Source organism: Agelaius phoeniceus, chromosome 18 (assembly GCF_051311805.1).
Source record: "Agelaius phoeniceus isolate bAgePho1 chromosome 18, bAgePho1.hap1, whole genome shotgun sequence".
Taxonomy (NCBI): domain Eukaryota; kingdom Metazoa; phylum Chordata; class Aves; order Passeriformes; family Icteridae; genus Agelaius; species Agelaius phoeniceus.
In genome coordinates this window covers 4274093-4291670 of record NC_135282.1, presented here as the reverse complement: position 1 = coordinate 4291670, position 17578 = coordinate 4274093, and the positions used below count along the sequence as shown (strand labels likewise).

Below are 17578 nucleotides of genomic sequence, written 5' to 3'. Positions count from 1 at the left end.
ATCCTTGTTTTGGGCAAACACAGGAGCAGAATGAATGTTTGTGGCAACCAATGAATCTTTGTGGAAACTGGGTTTTTTTCTGCAGAAACAGAATCCCAGAACAGTTTGGGTTGGAAGGAATGTTAAGGATCATCCCATCCCAAACCCCTGCCAAGGGCAGGGACACCTCCCACTATCCCAGGTTGCTCCAAACCCTCTCCAAGGCCAGCTTGGACACTTCCAGGGATGGAGCAGCCGCAGCTTCTCTGGAACTTGTGCCAGAGCATTCAGTAAATTTTAACATCAAGCCCCAAATCAGTGGCTTAAAGATTTGGATGCACCAACCAAAGATTTGGATGCACCAACCTTTTCCCCGGAGGATTTTCCAGGTGGAAGTGTCTGTGAAGGTGACCAGCATTGTGAGGTGCAAGTTCACCAGTCTGGAGTCCTGCAGGATGTCAGGCTGGGATAACAAACAGAGAGTTAACAAATCCACTGAGCCTTGTGCCACCTGCCAAATGCAGGGAGAGAAAACACAAGAATAGTCCTTACCTTGAGCTGCTTGAGGAATTCACAGCAAAACCACAGGATGTCTTTGATCTGTTTGATCCAGAGCAGTGTGAGGTCCTTGGAGAGTGCCAGTGACACGTACCACACCTGAGCAAGGGAGGGATGCACAGAAGGATCAGGGTTTGTGCTGCTGCTGGGCAGAGTTTGGGAACTGAACACAGCAGTGGGACCAAGATGCTCCTCTCCCCAAATTCTCACATCCCTCACCCCAGAAACCAAGTGTCCTTCAACTTCTGTGGCTGTACAGAGTAAAAATATCCTAGGAATACTAAAGGATTTGTCCAGACTTTCCCTGTGGAATCTCCACAGTGCTCACGGGCTTCTGAAAGCTGAAAATTACATACTAGCAAAAGTGAATCCCCACACAGAGAGTTAAAAACAAGCACCAAGCCCTCCCCACTCCAAACCAAACCCCCCTGCTGACCTTGGGCTCGTTCTCCACATCCATGCTGTTCAGGATACAACGGCACAGCTTTTCAAACCTCTGGGAAAATCCAAAGTTGGGATTAGTTCTAACTACAGAAAGGGCTGGAAAAGCACAAGAACAGCTCAGCAGAGGGAGGAAGATCTCTCTGTCTCAAATCAGCAAATGTTCCCAGCATATTTCCTACAGGAACCCTGATGGCTCCTTCCCTGGGAGCACACACATCACACTGCTGCTGCTGTGCAGGATTCCCTCCTTTTTTTGGGTGCTGTACCTACAGAAAACTGCATTTGAGCACAGATTTCCATGGGATAGAGAGTAACAAATCCCTCACTGCTGCTGCCATTGGAACACAGCGCTCCATCTTCCAGCTGGTTTCCTTCCAGTCAGCCCTCACAGCTTCCTGGGATGATCATTTCAGGGCTTCACTCTGAACCCACAAGTTCAGGGCATGGTGAGAAAAGCTGCTGGGGCACAAACAGCCTTCCCTGTGCCAGCACTGATCTCTGGGAGCTGTCCCAATGTACCTGGGGTGTGCCAAAATCCCCAGGCACTGCTCAGCTCCTGCAGCTGGCACAGTCACCAGGAAAAACATCCATTAAAGGACGTCCCAAATACAGAACCACTGCTGAAAAATTCAAGGCTTCTCCTGTTTCAATTCTTCAGGAAGAGCCAGGAGTCAGAGAGAACATTGCTGAAGGGAAAATATATTGCAAGAACCCCCAAGATCACATGGTAAGGAATTAAACATATTTAACCTGTTCCCAAAAGCAGGGCAGGATGTCAGGGCAGTGTCCTCACCTCCTTGTCCTCCTTGGGACTGAACACAAACAGCAGCTTCCTGGCAATCCTGAACACAGACAGGGCACTTCTTTTACTTGAGCCACATTCATTTGTCCCAAAGAAATCATCCACCTCTCTCCTAGCAAAGAGGGAAAAACAAGGAGTTAAAAAAAGCAATCACAGAGCAAAGAATTCCTTCCCTGAAGGAGAAGGAGGAAGATGGAAGAGAGGAAGATGGAGAGAGACTTTTTACAAAGGTCTGGAATGACAGGAAAAAGGGGAATGGACTCAAACTGACACAGCACCGGGTTAGATGGGATATTGGGAAGAAATCCTTCCCTGTGAGGGTGGAAGAAGCTGTGGCTGCCTCACCCCTGGAAATACTCAAGGCCAGGCTGAAGCAACCTGGGCCAGTGAAAAGCAGCGAGGGGTTTGGAATGAGATGAGCTTTAAGGACCCTTCCAAGCCAACCCATTGCATGATGCCATGAATCCCACACACCTGATGTCCCTCTGCAGGTGGCAGCGACACAGAAACCTCCTGACCAGGGCCTGGAGCTGCACTGCTGCTCTCTCCCTCTCCTTCAGCTCCCGCCGCTCCTCCCGCGCCTGCCGCGCCTTGTCCAGGAACTGTGCCCTGGAGGATTGGCTGGCACTGAACATGGCAAAGGGAGCAAAGGATCCTCACAGCAAACACCTGGAAAAACAGAGCAGAGTGGAAAAAACACCCATAGAAAGGCAGTTCTTGGCTCCCTGCAGGGGAGAATCCGACAGCAGAGGGAAAAGTGGGAATAAAAGAATCGCCAGTGACTGTCACGGGACTGCAGCAGGGACACAAAAACACTGGCAGGGAATCCTTCCAGCACAGCCCACAGCCTGCTGCAGGCTGGGAGGTTTTAAGTGGAAAAATAAACAAATCAGTGGTTTTGACACTGTGCTCCACCCTCTCCAGCCTCTGTTCTTTCCTTGGTAACAGATAAGAACAATTCCCCGGCCAGGGACAGGAGGCAAAGGGCACAAGGGACACTGATTTATTGCCGCTCACCAGATAAAACACCCAGGGCCAACCAGAGCTTTATAAACAGCAACAAAGAACTCACCTGAGGGGTCACTTCTTCGAGGGAAGAGTGTGATGCTCATTCACACACGCACATGATCCCCATCCAGAGACTTTGGGCAGCTCCTGCATGGACGAACACATTCCCTGCGGCTGATTTGGGGATTTAGACTTTCCCTCCACACTCCCGAGTCCTTTGGACCCGATTTACCCCTCCCTGCACCCGCAAGGAAAACGGTAAGTGGGAGGAGAAGCAGCACCGCGGCTCGGCGGCGGTCACCAGCACAGGCAGCTGGAGGGGACGGATAACTCCGTCTGTGACAGCACGGAAGGACAAAGCGACCCGGGCCGCCGGGGACCGGAGCAGGTGCCACCCCCGAACAGGACCCGAGAGCCACCCACAGCCTCGAGCTGGGCTGCAGCTCCTGGGACTCACCCACGGCGCAGCCACCGAGCCCCCTCAGCCCCTGTGACAGCGCCCGCATCCCTCCCGCAGCTCCCGTTCGCATCCCCAGCATCCCCGGGCCAGGCTCGCCTCGCCGGGCCCCGCCGCTGCCGGCAGCCTCCCCGCAGCCCCCAGGCGCTCACCCTCGTCCCGGCGGACACCGGGCCGGGCGGGCCGGGCCGAGCGGCCCCGGAACCCCCCGGTCCGTCCCGGTTCCCCCGCCCAGGCCGCGGCTGCAGCCCCCTCCGCGCCCCCGTGTCCGCGCTCCCCGTCCGGCCGCCAACCCGCCCCGCCGCTGCCGTTCCGCCGGCCCGCTCACCGGCTCGGCGCAGGGAGAACAGCCGGCCCTGCGTCGCGGTGATACCGGGAAGGTCGAACCAAGCCGGGCCGAACCGGGCCGGGCCAAGCCCGTGAGGCGGCAGCGCAGCGCGGCAGCGGCCGGGGGGGCCCGGCGGACCATCGGACGGGTTTGGGGGCGCACCCGGGCGGCGCCGGAAGCGAGGCTAGGGGCGGAAGTTCCCCCGCCCGGCGCTCCCGCTCGCTCGGTCCGAGGGGCTCGGTCCGTTCATGGTGAGGGGGAAAGGGCGGCGCGGGGCCCGGGGGACGCGCCTGCAGGGCCGGGATGGGCTCTGGTCCTCGCGGGGGAGGAGGGGCTGCAGGGCTGAGGGGCTGGTGGCGAACGGGGGAATGGGGAGGAGGGTGTGAGAGGCTCTGGGGCCTCGGTGGGGCAGGGGGAGCTGAGGGGGCTCCGGCCCTCGGGGGGGGTGGGGGTTAAGGGACTCTGGGCCGGGGGGCTCAGGGGGGTTTGGGCCATGGGAGGGGGCTGAGAGAGGCGGAGGGGCCGGGGGTTGCGGGTAGCGGTTCTGCCTGGGGGTGCGTGCGGGGGCCGCTGCCCTGGGGAGGGGTCGGGATGAGGATCTGGGGGTCGGGATGAGGATTTGGGAGTCCGGATGAGGATTTGGGGCTCCGGCCCCCAGAGCGATGCGGGTGTTGAGGAGCGGCAGCCCCCAGGGCCGGGCTGGGCCAGCCCCGAGGCTGGAGAGAGTGGCCCGGGGGGAGTCTGACCACCGGTCATTGTCCGGTTTGTGTGTGTCCCGTCCCCAGCGTGGTTTGGGGACGGCACGGCTGCGATTTGGGGTCTCTAAGTGGTGGGATCGATCCCCTCTGGAACCCCGAGCCCATTCCTGCCCAAGCTGGGGTGTTCCGGTACCGGAGGGAGCTGGAACGTGAGCTGAGGTTGCTGCCGGTGCATCCCGAAGATGATGGGATCATGTCTAGGCCATCCCTACCCCTCCTGCTCCCTCTCCTGTGCCGCACAGCTCCGGCTCTTTTGAGAGTTTCATGGCCGTGAAGCAAAAATCCTTCGGTTCGGCTCATCCCGGAGCCGTGGGAGCTGCAGGAGCAGGGATGGAGGGAGTTAATTATCCCACCCTGTCCCATCCTGAGGAAAGGAGGCTCCAAGTGATTAAGGATTTATCGGCTCTGGGGGCATTTGTGGAGCTGAGCCTCCTGTGCCAGTGTGACCTCGGTGACAGGGAGGTGACAGGAATGTGGCTGGAGGCTGCTCTGTCCGGCTGGATTTTGGTGCTCTGAGCAGCGTGGGAGGGCAGGGAAGAGCAGGAAAAGCTCCTGTGTGCTCTCCCTGTTTGCTCTGAGGGAAAAAGCCTTGGAAACCTGCGGATATTCTGCATTTTAGCACTGGGGAATCTGTTGATTTCTGCATTTGAACTCGCAGGAATCATCTGCTCCACTTGTGTGTGTTGGGAATTGCCCAATTCCATCCCAGATTATTGATGGAGTAAGAGCTTTAAGCTGTGGAGTTGTGTAAGAAATGAAAGCAGTTGTTGTGGGAAAGCATTGGCTTTGCAGTGCAAAACCCAGCTCAGCATTCCCAGGGCTTTTCCCCGGGAAAAAAACGGGGGCTGTGTCCACGAGTGTCCTTCAGTTCCTGAGAATGAAACATTTAAAACACTTGAGAACTTCACACAGAGAGCCAGGGGAGGAGCCGAGGTGTGAAACACCCGGTGGGAACGGGGGGGTGTCACACTGCAGGGTGGGAACTGTTCCTTTGGGCTGGGAGGTCCTTCCTTGAGCTGGGAACTGCACTCTTGAGCTGGGAGCTGCTCCTTTGAACTGGAAAGTCCTTCCTTGAGCTGGGAGCTGCTCCTTTGGGCTGGGAACTGCTCCCTTTGAGCCGGGAAGTCCTTCCTTGAACTGGAAAGTCCTCCCTTGAGCTGGGAACTGCTCCCTTGAGCTGAGACCTCCTTCCTTGAACTGGGAGCTGCTCCTTTGAGCTGGGGAGTCCTTCCTTGAACTGGAAAGTCCTCCCTTGAGCTGCAAAGTCCTTCCTTGAGCTGGAAATTGCACTCTTGAAGTGGGATCTCCTTCCTTGAACTGGAAAGTCTTTTCTTGAGCTGGGAGCTGCTCCCTTGAGCTGGAAATTGCACTCTTGAGCTTGGAAGTCTCTTCTTGAGCTTGGAAGACTTTCCTTGAACTGGAAAGTCTTTCCTTGAGCTGGGAGCTGCTCTCTTGAGCTGGGAAGTCCTTCCTTGAACTGGAAATTGCACTGTTGAAGTGGGAGCTGCTCCCTTGAGCTGGGAGCTGCTCCCTTGAGCTGGGAACTCCTCCCTTGAGCTGGAAATTGCACTCTTGAGCTAGGACCTCCTTCCTTGAGCTGGAAATTTCTTCCTTGAACTGGAAAGTCCTTCCTTTGAGCTGGGAGCTGCTTCCTTGAGCTGGGGAGTCCTTCCTTGAGCTGGAAATTGCACTCTTGAAGTGGGACCTCCTTCCTTGAGCTGGGGGCTGCTTCCTTGAGCTGGGAGGTCCTTCCTTGAGCTGGGAAGTCCTTCCTTGAGCTGGGAATTGCACTCTTGAAGTGGGACCTCCTTCCCTGAGCTGGTGACCGTGTTCCTTGCAGGAAGAGATGTCGGGAGAGAGCGTGGTGAGCTCAGCAGTGCCGGCGGCCGCGACGCGCACGACGTCCTTCAAGGGGAGCAGCCCCAGCTCCAAGTACGTGAAGCTGAACGTGGGGGGGGCCCTGTACTACACCACCATGCAGACCCTGACCAAGCAGGACACCATGCTCAAGGCCATGTTCAGCGGGCGCATGGAGGTGCTCACGGACAGTGAAGGTAAGGATTGGGGTGTTCCTGGTGCCCTCCACGTCCCTCCTGGGCAGGGAAAGTCACAGGGGTCATGGGAAGGGCAGAGGAACTTCTGTTGGTAGGGTGAAGGTAAGGATTGGGGTGTTCCTGGTGCCCTCCACGTCCTTCCTGGGCAGGGAAAGTCACAGGGGTCATGGCAAGGGCAGAGGAACTTCTCTTGGTAGGGTTGGAGGGGTGGAGGATGTCTCCTGCAAGGGAGGGTTAGGATTGTTCAGCCTGGACAAAAGGCAGATTTGGGGTGACCTAATTGTGGCTTTACAGTGCTCGAAGGAGCAACAAGAACCACAGAGAGAATATTTATAAGGCCCTGGAGTGGCAGGACAAGAGAATAGGTTTGGATTAGATATTGGAATAAAGTCTTTCCCTGTGAGGGTGCTGAGGCCCTGGCACAGGGTGCCCAAAGCAGCTGGGGCTGTCCCTGGATCCCTGGAAGTGTCCCAGGCCAGGCTGGACAGGGCTTGGAGCAACCTGGGGTAGTAGGAGGTGTCCCTGCCCATGGCAAGGAGTGGACTAAATAATCTTCAAGGACTAAATAATCTTCAATCTCCCAACCCAACCCATGCTGTTGTTCCATGATGCCATGATTATACAGCTGCAAAAAATGTGGAACAAAAGACAAGGATGACCTGAGTGGGTTGCCTGAACAGCAGAAGGACACTAAGAAGTGCCAGAGCTCCTGTCAGGCCCAGGTGACACCTGGAGCATCTTTTCCTTTCAGAATACTGACACTAAAGCTCTGAAGCTCATGGAGAAAGGTGGGGATGGTGATTAGGAATCTTTGAGTTGGGATTTGTGTGTCTTCTTGGAAGCTCAGGATGCCATTCCCTCTTATTGTCTCCTTGCTTATAAATAAAATATAAAACATGCTCTGAACATAGGTATAAATGAGTTAAAAGCTGATTTTTAAAAATGAAACAATTTTCTTGTGGGACTATTGACAGCTGATTTCCCTACAACAGAACCAGTTGCAGGATTTTCAAAAAAATTGGAATTTTATCTCCACATTCCCACATTGTAGGTGTGCCAGAGTTTAATTGGAAGCTCAGCTTTATTTTCACTCTGATGTTTTACCCATAACAATATTTAAGAACCTTTGTCTTTAACTGCAGCCTCTGCAAAGCTGATCCTGGAGATTCAAACACCTCCCTTGGGAATAGTTAATTATTATTAGAAAATTTTGTTTGAATTTGCTGAAAATAGAAGAAATATATTACAGAGTGGACTGAGTTTTGAGTGCTTTAAAACAGTCTGTTTAGAGGTTTATGATAAGCTTTCCTGAGATAAAATGAAGTTGGATTTGAAGGGAAAAAATGTAAAAATAGAGCCTGATTAGCTGAATATTCCTGGTTTAGCCAGAAGTCTTCATATTTAAGCTGGGGAAAACAAAGCTGTGTTGTTCCAGGTGTAATTCCAGGCCAGGATAAAGCAGAAATGTGGATGCTGTGATTTGGATCAAAGGGTCTCTGGGATACTTATCCTGGATACAGACCATGGAGGTTGCATTGAAAAAGTCAGTCTGTGGGTCAAATTTGGGGAAAAAAGTCAAATGGGAATCCACACTGGGTCCAATTTTGGAAATAAACTGTCAAATGGGAATCAACACCTTGACTGGGAGCACTGGAGCAGTGGAAATGTTGTGAACATTCTCCCTTTGCTAAACTTGGGCTGGATCTTCCTGTCCCTCCCTGAAGCTGCTGTGCTGAATTTGATAATTCCAGACTTCCTGTGGTTGGAAATGGATTGGAAATTCCAAATTCATTTTGGAAACTCACCCTGGCATGATCCCAGTGTCCCGGGCAGGTACAGGAGGGTTGGGACATCCCATTCCCAGGGCTCAGAGGCTCTGGAAGTGCAGGTGCTGTTTGCACCCCAAATCTGAGGATAACTGGAGTTTCTCCCACTAAAATACCACGTTTGGGATGTAAAATCCCAAGTTTGTTTTGCTGTGACTCCCACAGTGTGTGTGTGGGATTGTTCCATGGAACCAGTTTGTGTTTTGAGAGGAATTTGATACTTCCTGTGTGTTGTAACACAGACACTCCCATTGCAGCAGTTCTTGCTTTATCTCCCCTTGCCTGGAAACTGGGACAATAGCACTGGGGCTGCTAAAGGAAACACTTTTTATCTGGAATTCTTCAAAATCCTCCTCATTGGTCACACCCTAAACCTGGCACCAAACAAAATGTTTCTCAGGAGAAGAAGCCAGGCCTGGGGAGCAACTGGAAGGAGTTGAGTTTAACCAGTCTGGAATTTGGGTCCTGCTTTGTGTCTGGGATTCAGATCCCAGCTCCTCCTCCCAGCTGAACAATTCCAACCTGCTGCTCCTCAGGCTGGAGGAGAACAGTCTGGGCTTCTCTGGCTGTGGGTGGTAGATGGTTGTTTTCAGCTTAGAAATTATTGATGAACTGTAGCAAATCAGCATATTTGGAACATTTTCTTTGGATGGTAATGAGCAGGGAGAAGGATGTGAGTTTTCCAGGTGCATCCACCTGTTTCCAATTCTCTTTTTTCTCCTGACTCCCTGCTGCTGTCGATGGGGAAGCTGTTCCTGGTCCTGCTGCTGATAAGAGAGTGGAGCCTCAGGCAGTGTCCAGTGTCAGGCTCCTGTTTCACCTGCTAGGGCTTGCTTGGAAAATATCTGTTTTTAGCTGGAGTGTTTGGATCCTGTCCCTAAGAATTCCTATAAGACCAAGATGAAGTTCTAAAGGTGATGTGTCCATGGACAAAGGCAGTGAGGGGAGGGGGCTCTGCCCCTCTGCCCAGGTGAGACCCCACCTGCAGAGCTGCCCCAGCACAGGGAGGAGCTGGAGCTGCTGGAGAGAGCCCAGAGGAGACACCAGGATGATCAGAGGGATGGAGCAGCTCTGCTGGGAGGAAAGGCTGGCATTGTTCAGCCTGGAGAAGGGAAGGAGCTGACAGAAATGAGGGAAAGGACTATTTGCAGGGCTTGGAGTGACAGGACAAGTGGGGATGGCTTCAAATTGCCAGAAGGCAGGAATAGATGGGATATTGGGAAGAAATCCACCCTGTGAGGGTGGTGAGAGGCTGGGATGGAATTCCCAGAGAAGCTGGGGCTGCCCCATCCCTGGAAGTGTCCAAGGCCAGGGCTTGGAGCAGCCTGGGATAGTGGAAGGTGACTCTGGCCAAGGCAGGGGGTTGGAACTGGATAAACTTTAAGTTCCCTTCCAACCCAAAGCATTCCATGATTCTATGTTCCATACAGCCCATGGATTCCATGCCCATGTTCCTAAATGGATCACAGGATGTTTTTGGAACACTGCAATTAAAAAAATGGCTCCAAAAGACTTCAGCCCACTTGTTGGCTCTGCTGTGGCCGAGTGGCACTGGGGTCACTTCCCTGTGACTCATCTCCTTTGGGCTGTTAGGGGGAAGCAGAAGGGTTTTTAAAAGCTCTTCTAGTGGTCACTCTGATTTTGCAATGCTACTGGAAGTGTTTTCTCATCCCCACATGAAAATGAGCAATTCTGCTTCAGTTTCACCATCTGTAAACATGAAGTTGCAGCAGATTTTTGCAGCCTACGAGGAATCACAGAGGAGTTTGGGGATGGTAATTCTGCTCTCAGCTGGCCCTTTACCTTCCTGTGTGCTCCAGTGAGCTTGGGAAGAAGCTGCATTTGTGGATGTCCTGGTTTGTTACCATGGCTTGTGCTTCCTCTTTATCACAGAATCCCAGAATGGTTTGGGTAGGTAAAGACTTTAAAGCTCACCTTGTTCCATCCCTGCCATGGGCAGAGACACCTTCCACTAAATCTCCCACTGAAATGGGATTTCTTGCTTTCCATAGTCTGCACTGCCAAATGGGATTTTTTCTGCTCTAGTTGGATTAGCCATTAGTCTGGACCAGTCCTTTCTTCCATCATTTTTTTCTCTAGTTTGTTGTTCCAGCCTGTAAAATCACACTTGGAGCACACTTTGTGTTGTCTGTGGACAGCAGGAATGAGGGAGCTGGGAAGCCTGGAGTGAGCTGCTGCAGAGTGTCTCCTTTTCCCTCAGAAAGGGCCGTGTTCCCTCTCCAGACTGAACCAAATGTTCAGACTTTCCCTCGTAATTCCATTCATGCAGAGCACACAGGGGCTGCTTTAACCTACTTTCCTTATTTGTCCAAAATATGACTCCTTCCCCACAAGCGTTTCCTCATTGCATTCCTGAGCCTCAGCCCGTGAGAGTGGCCATCTGTTCACTCAGGGAAACTCCAGCCTTGGCACTGCCTGACTCCTCCAGGGTCCAGCCTCATCCCAGCAGTGAGAGGTGAAGTGTGGATGCTGCACCCACAGCTTTGGTTGTAGCTCTTTTCTTCCCTGGAGAAGAGAAGGCTCCAAGGAGACCTTGAAGCATTTTGCAGTGCCCAAAGGGGCTACAGGAGAGCTGGAAGAGAGACTTTGGGCAAGGGCATGGAGGGACAAGACAAGGGGGAATGGCTTCCCACTGCCAGAGGCAGGGTTAGATGGGATATTGAGGAGAAATCCATCCCTGTGAGAGTGCTGAGGCCCTGGCACAGGGTGCCCAGAGCAGCTGTGGCTGCCCCTGGATCCCTGGAAGTGCCCAAGGCCAGGTTGGATGGGGCTTGGAGCAGCCTGGGATGGTGGAAGGTGTCGCTGCCCATGGGTTTAAGGTCTCTTCCCACCCAAACCATTCTGTAATTTCCATCAGCCTTGAACACCCCCAGTGCCTCTCTCTGGTCAGGGCAGGGTCAGGGGTTATTTTTACTCACCCTTCACAGACTCCTCAGTAGGAACACATGAATATATTCCCAGGGACTGGATGGGCTTTAAGTTCCCTTCCAACCCAAATCCTTCCATGATTCTCCTCCCACCATGGTCCAGCTGTGCTGCACTCCCTGCTCACATTCCCCATTCCATCCTCCCACTCCCAGTTCCATCATGTCCCTCACCAGTTTGCTCTGCCAAGGCCTTTTGCCACATTGATCTCAGCTTGTCCTCACTGTGGCCTTCCTGTGTCCCCAGGCTGGATCCTGATCGACCGCTGTGGGAAGCACTTTGGGACAATCCTGAACTACCTGCGGGACGGGGCCGTGCCGCTCCCGGAGAGCCGCCGGGAGATCGAGGAGCTGCTGGCTGAGGCCAAGTACTACCTGGTGCAGGGGCTGGTGGATGAATGCCAGGCAGCCCTGCAGGTGGGCATGAGGCTCAGGGGCAGCTGAGGGTGGGCAGGATTTTCTCCTGGTCTTCATGTGGTGATTTTGGAGGCTTGGGATGGAAATGGGGGTAGTTCATGTTGTCATCTGCTGGAGTCTGGTCACATCTAGGAGAACCAGCTTCTTCCCAGAGCTGCTGGAGTCCTGTTGTGATCTTTGTTATGCTCTGAGGTTGCCATCTTGGGTTTGATGCCACTGTCACTGATGTCCTGTTTGAGAGAAGCCCCATTCCAGATCCTGCTGTTTAACTGGGCACAGAACATTCAGTGGTGGAGGTCAGGAGTGAACACACCTCAGGTGCTCCCTGAAGAATGGTACCTGGCCAGCCACAGCTCCCCAGGGACACCACAGGGACAGAGTGGACACTGAACCCTCAGCAGAGATCATTCCCAGGAAATGTGGCTGTGCCCTGGGAGCTGCTGTCACTCAGCTGCTGTTTGGTCCTTCTCTCACAGAACAAGGACACCTACGAGCCCTTCTGCAAGGTCCCGGTGATCACCTCCTCCAAGGAGGAGCAGAAGCTGATTGCAACCTCCAACAAGGTGAGAGAGACTGAGGTGTGCCATGGAGAGAGCTGGGGGTGTCCAGCCTGGAGAGGAGAACCTTTTGGGAGACCTCAGAGCTCCTTCCAGTGCCTAAAGGGGCTCCAAGAGAACTGGAGTACTGGACAAGGGATGGAGTGACAGGATAAGGGGTGATGCCTTTAGGCTGAAGGAGGGCAGGGTTAGATGGAATTTTAGGAAAAAATTCTTCCCTGTGAGGGTGGTGAGGCCCTGGCTCAGGGTGCCCAGAGAAGCTGTGGCTGCCCCTGGATCCCTGGAAGTGTCACAGGCCAGGCTGGACAGGGCTTGGAGCAACCTGGGATAGTGGGAGGTGTCCCTGCACATAGCAGGGGTGCTGATAAGACAGAGGGAAGATAAGAATAGTGAGGAACCAGTCCCAGAAGGGGTCAGGAGGGATTGCAACCCCATTGCCAACCTGTGCATCACAGGTTTGCAGCAACAGCAGTAACACCACTGAAATCTCCCTGGGAATTTGTCATTGCAGCTTCTCTGTGGGGCCTTGGGCTGAGCTGAGGTTCCAGCTCAGGCTGTGCTCCCTGGAACTCATCTGTGCTTTGTTTTTTACAGCCAGCAGTGAAGCTGCTCTATAACAGAAGCAACAACAAATATTCCTACACCAGGTAAGTGACTTCAGCTGGAATTGTTGGAAGTTTTTCATAGACTAAAATCCACTATAAAAGTTTCCTTTTTCTTCCCCCAGACCCAATGACAGATTGGTGTTGGCAGGCACTCCATTTTTTCCCAATTAATTTCAAACTGAAGTCAGAAGGGAGTCTGCTGCCATCCATGGAAGGCTGAGCCTGTGCTATTTCTGTGCCAGAGGAGTTCCTCTAATCCTTAGGTGCAGCTGGCAGAGGCTCCTGGCCAAGTGCTGTCTGCGTTCCCATGGACTGCAGTGTGGTAGTTGAACACAGGGAGCTCAGTGAGTGGTGAAATCATCAAACTGGGGCCCTTGTCCTTTTTCCCTTATTCCCTTATAAGTTTCATGACATAACACTGCCCATCCAGGGTGCTGAGCTCAGGAATGGTTTGAAGTGAAATAATAAGAATAAATTTCTTTGGTTTGCCCCATCCCTGGAAGTGTCCAAGGCCAGGTTGGATGGGGCTTGGAGCAGCCTGGGATGGTGGAAGGTGCCCCTGCCCATGTCACAGGGTGGCACTGGATGGGCTTTAAGGTCCCTCCAACCCAAACCATCCTGGGATTCTGTGACACAGGAATCTGGGACCTCAGAGCTGTCAGCACTCACTGCTCCCACTCTTTGCACGTGCTCTGTAAATTCCTGCTGCTGCCTCCATTCCCACAGCAACTCTGATGACAACATGCTGAAGAACATTGAGCTCTTTGACAAGCTGTCCCTGAGGTTCAACGGGAGGGTGCTCTTCATCAAGGATGTCATTGGGGACGAGATCTGCTGCTGGTCCTTCTACGGGCAGGGCCGCAAGATCGCCGAGGTCTGCTGCACCTCCATCGTTTATGCCACCGAGAAGAAGCAGACCAAGGTACAGGAAAACTGGGAATGCTCCAGCCTGGCACCCTGGCAGCTGAACAGGCTGGCACTTTGTCATTGTTCAGCACCTCTGGAGGGTAATCAGTGCATTTAGAGTGGGGCAGCAGCTGGAGCTCACCCTGGGGATACAGCAGGAGCTGCCTGCACTGGGCAGTTGGGATATTCCATAAAGCCCTGTGGTACTCCATAGCACATCATGACATCCATAATGTTCAGTCCAGCTCTATCTCCAGACAAACCGGTGCATTTAGCTACATTTAGGTTTGGGAGTTGCAAGTAGATGACCTAGGGATGAAACTGATTTTTAAGGTCCCAACCCAAACCATTCCCTGGCTCTACACCCCCATGTAAGGAGGGATCCAGCAATGGCACACCTTCCCTGTATTCCTCCCTTTCCCAGGAGAGATCTGCCTGGTTCTGGTAAAAACCCAACTTGTTGTTGGACTCAAAAGCTGGAAGCAGAAAATGGAATAGGAAGGATTGTGCCTGAAAGGGTTTCTGTGGCTGGGCTGCAGTCAGGGAGCTGCAACACCGGGTGTCAGGAACCCAAACCGAGGTAACCTGGCGCCTGCAGTCAGCGCCCTTCTCTCCCCTCCCTGCCAGGTGGAGTTCCCAGAAGCCCGAATTTACGAGGAGACCCTGAACATTCTCCTGTACGAATCCCAGGACGGGAGGGGGCCGGACAATGCCCTCCTGGAAGCCACGGGAGGGGCTGCAGGGCGCTCCCACCACCTGGAGGAGGACGAGGAGCGGGAGCGCATCGAGCGCGTGCGGAGGATCCACATCAAGCGCCCCGACGACAGGGCCCACCTGCACCAGTGAGCCAGCCTGGGGACCCCCTCAGCTCTGGGGAAGGGGCTGCCCTGCAGCAGGACCAGGCAGTGCAACTCCTGTCCAGCACAGTCTGTAAATTGGGATTTGTAACAAACTCTAGGTTATTTGGGGTATTTAAACGCGGTAGTTGTAGGGCGAGGATCCGTGAGGTGACTGGGCAGCCTGGAAGGGCCTGTTGAGCAGCTGGAGAAATGCCCAGAATTTTTAGCACTCTTGTCTGTTGCTGTTTTGTGCTGGAGAGGAGGAGGACTGGCTTCCTGTGACTTTGGTAATGATCCTGCACTTTAAAACCAAAACAACAAACAAAAGGTCAGCCAGCCACCCTCCTTCCCTCCAGGCACTCCCCGACCCTCCTGGGCTGGAGGGAAAGGCAGGAACCTGGACCCAGGGCTGCTGCAGAGCTCCCTGGCTCCTGGGAGAGAGCTTGGGAGTGCCTTGGGTGACTCCCCAAAGAACAAATGGCATAGGCTGATGAGATTCCTGGAGTCTGGGGGCAGAGGATTCCCTCAGAGCAGTGGGAGGGAGCAGGGGCTGCTCCCTCAGGTTCCCCACAGCTCTCAGGATCTGCTCCTCCAAGGGTTCAGTGGGGCTTCTGCAGCACTGAGCTGGGAACACCCATCCCTGTTTTATCCCTCCAGTTCAAGGTTAAAATTCCTCCCAAACGAGGAGAATCAGGAGCAAACTGTCCACGGTTGCTTTCCCTAGGAGTGGTGTTGGTACTGGTCAGTGCTTAGAGCTTCTGCCTGAGCCTGGATCTCAGCTGGGGGGTTGGTTTCCAGCAGCTCCCAGGTACCAGGAGTCACAGCAGGTTCAATCCCCCCATTTTGGGGGTGCTGGTGGGGGGCAGCAGCCCTGGTTCCCTTCTGGAGCTGATCCAGGAGCATTGCCCTGCTCTGAGTGAGGAGAAACAGAAGCAGGCAGTGACCCAGAGGCAGATATTCCCTGTTTGACTTCACCCTGAGGCCGTTCCAAACCCTCCCAGCCTTGGCAGCTGTGTGTGGAAGGGCAGAGCATGGAGAAGGCCACTGCACTGTGGTTTTCTACAAGTGCTTTTCTCTTTCAATGAATATTTTATCTACCTCCTTGTCTCCTGTTGCCTGTTGTGGAGTCAAGTGACAGCAGTGGTGGGAGGTGGGCTGTCATTCCATAGGGCTGAGCAGAGCCACAGCTGTGACAGTTCAGGTCACCAGTCCTGGGAGGGAGAGAAACCTGAGGTAGGAAGTGTTAAATTTGCACTGCAGCAGCACCCACGGGTGACACCAGAGCCCTCTGCCCTGGGCTAGAGTTTCTTTTGACCCTTTTTGTGGAATATTTAGCACTGGCTTTAACAGCCACACTCCTCTGGAGCAGCAGCTCTGTGTTCCTGCTCCTGGCTCAGGGCTGCTGAGGACATGGGAACAGTGTGAAACCAAAGGTGCTGCAGCAGCACCAGCCACGTTCTTCTGTTCCACAGAGCTCGTTGGTAGAGGCTGAAACACACCAGGAAGTGGCTGTACAGTTTTGGATCATCAAGTAAAGCTCAAAGATTTTCAATTTAATCTGAGGCCATCTTTCTAGTAACCAAAGACTTCTCCACATTGCAGGCAGCTGCTGGCTGTGGCAGGTGGGGGTGTTATACCTGCCTCCTCTCCTCTCTCTCCTGCAGCTGCTGATTGTTCACTGAGAGCTCCACAGTCTCCTGGGGGTTCAGCAGCTTCAGCTCTGTCCTGACACCTCAGGACTTCCAGTTTGAGTTGTGCTTAAACCTGTTTGCAGCACCCTCTAGGGCTGGAGCAGTGCAGAGGGGGAAGGAGCCAGTGCCTCTCCCCTCAGGGCTGGGGTAAGCTGAGGGTGAGGCAGGGAGGAGGTGGGTTGCTGTTTCTCCAGCACTGTGTACTTTGGCACTTACTGGTGATTACTGGGCTGTCACACTGGGCTTCTCAGCATCTGGAGCAGCCCTTGGGGGTGGAGGCTGTGTCCCAGCAGAGGGGGACCAGGGCCCAGCCCCAGTCCTGCAGCAAACCCTGCTCACTCCAGCTCATCCCCGGCTGTGCTGACCCCTGCAGACCCCAGACCCAATCCAGTCCTGTGGGGCAGAGCAGCTTCAGCCCCAGGAGGTGACACCAGTACTAAGCACCTGACAGGTCACAGCTACGTGATTAACTTCTCTGTAAATAGATCCTTAACTGGCTTCAGGCTTTTCCCTTTCAGGATATGCAAACTAAGCTCTTAAAAACCAGGGGAGGACTGTTTTTAATCTTTGTACAGCGCTTTGTAGAGCTGTTGGTTTAGCAAAGTCACTCCAGGAGAGTAAAAGTTTCCATTTCAGTTTTGTTACTTCGTTTGTGGGCAGACTCTGTCTTAACTCACTCCTGAGCTCACCCTCGGGGTGCTGGAGTGGTGCAGCCAAGCTGTGCTGTCCTGGGGCCTGTCCTTTACCTGCTGTCCCTGTCCTTGCTCTGGCCACACCCTGGTCATGCCCTTGCACAAATGCTCTCAGCCCTGAGCCTCGTTACTCTAAATGGTTTTACTCTGAGCTCTCAGGTGCAGCTGGGGCTCAGGGCAGGTGGCCTGGGCCACAAGCAGCTCTTCAGATTATCCTTCCCTGCCTCCCAGTGCCAGGGAGAGCAGAGCTGGCTGCTTCCATCCCCCAGCACCAGCAGTGCCAGCACGGCCCAGGGGAGCTGAGCAAAGTCCCCCTGGGGAAGGGATTTTGTCCCCTCCCAGCTCCTGACACGGGTGGGGCTGCACAAGGAGGGGACAGGGACCAGCCCTGGTGCCCCTTTCCCCCCTCTCTCCCTGTAACAGCTGCTCCTGCACTTCCCCAAGGCAGGTTTGGACCCCCTGAGCAGCACCTGGGCAAGGCTCCAAGCTCCCATCCTACCTTAGAGCAAAGCATAGGTAGAACCTTTCAGTCTTAATGGAATTGTTTCATGGACAACAGCAAATTCCTGTTCTGTACAATCATTCCCACCTGTCCAGACTTCTGCACAGAACAAGCTTCAGCTGGATTTCAGTGTATGGTTGATGTTTGCAATATGTACTTTTGTTTTTTTTTTTAATATAACACAATAAATTAGAAGATATTTCATATTTA

At 53.7% G+C, this 17578-nt stretch overlaps 2 protein-coding genes across 4 annotated transcripts in view; one reads left to right on the top strand and one right to left on the bottom strand.

The window, feature by feature from the left end:
- Nucleotides 1-3450, bottom strand: part of UBE3B (ubiquitin protein ligase E3B) — a 21418-nt gene extending 17968 nt beyond the window's left edge. Inside the window, exons 1-7 of the mRNA XM_054645561.2 lie at nt 3401-3450; nt 2856-2938; nt 2258-2452; nt 1775-1895; nt 974-1033; nt 532-636; nt 346-442 (exon numbers count right to left, since the gene is read on the bottom strand). Coding sequence (XP_054501536.1) covers nt 346-442; nt 532-636; nt 974-1033; nt 1775-1895; nt 2258-2418 — 544 coding nt within the window. The 5' untranslated portion in view covers nt 2419-2452; nt 2856-2938; nt 3401-3450. The remainder of the gene's footprint in view (nt 1-345; nt 443-531; nt 637-973; nt 1034-1774; nt 1896-2257; nt 2453-2855; nt 2939-3400) is intronic.
- On the top strand, nt 2932-17578 carry KCTD10 (potassium channel tetramerization domain containing 10). 3 transcript variants are annotated; one of them, XM_077187653.1, is made up of 7 exons: nt 2932-3049; nt 6175-6388; nt 11407-11576; nt 12053-12139; nt 12728-12780; nt 13465-13660; nt 14272-17578. In XM_077187653.1, the coding sequence occupies exons 2-7, from the start codon at nt 6181-6183 to the stop codon at nt 14488-14490; spliced, it is 933 nt and encodes a 310-aa protein (XP_077043768.1). In that variant the 5' UTR covers nt 2932-3049; nt 6175-6180; the 3' UTR covers nt 14491-17578. The 3 variants fall into 3 exon arrangements, with proteins under 3 accessions (XP_077043768.1, XP_054501960.1, XP_077043767.1); XM_054645985.2 differs by lacking the exon at nt 2932-3049 and adding an exon at nt 3678-3827; XM_077187652.1 differs by lacking the exon at nt 2932-3049 and adding an exon at nt 3690-3816.

Coding starts and splice junctions, on each gene's coding strand:
- KCTD10 (XM_054645985.2), top strand. Junction 6,389..11,406: donor GGTGCTCACGGACAGTGAAG/GTAAGGATTGGG, acceptor CTGTGTCCCCAG/GCTGGATCCTGATCGACCGC. Junction 12,781..13,464: donor AACAAATATTCCTACACCAG/GTAAGTGACTTC, acceptor CCATTCCCACAG/CAACTCTGATGACAACATGC.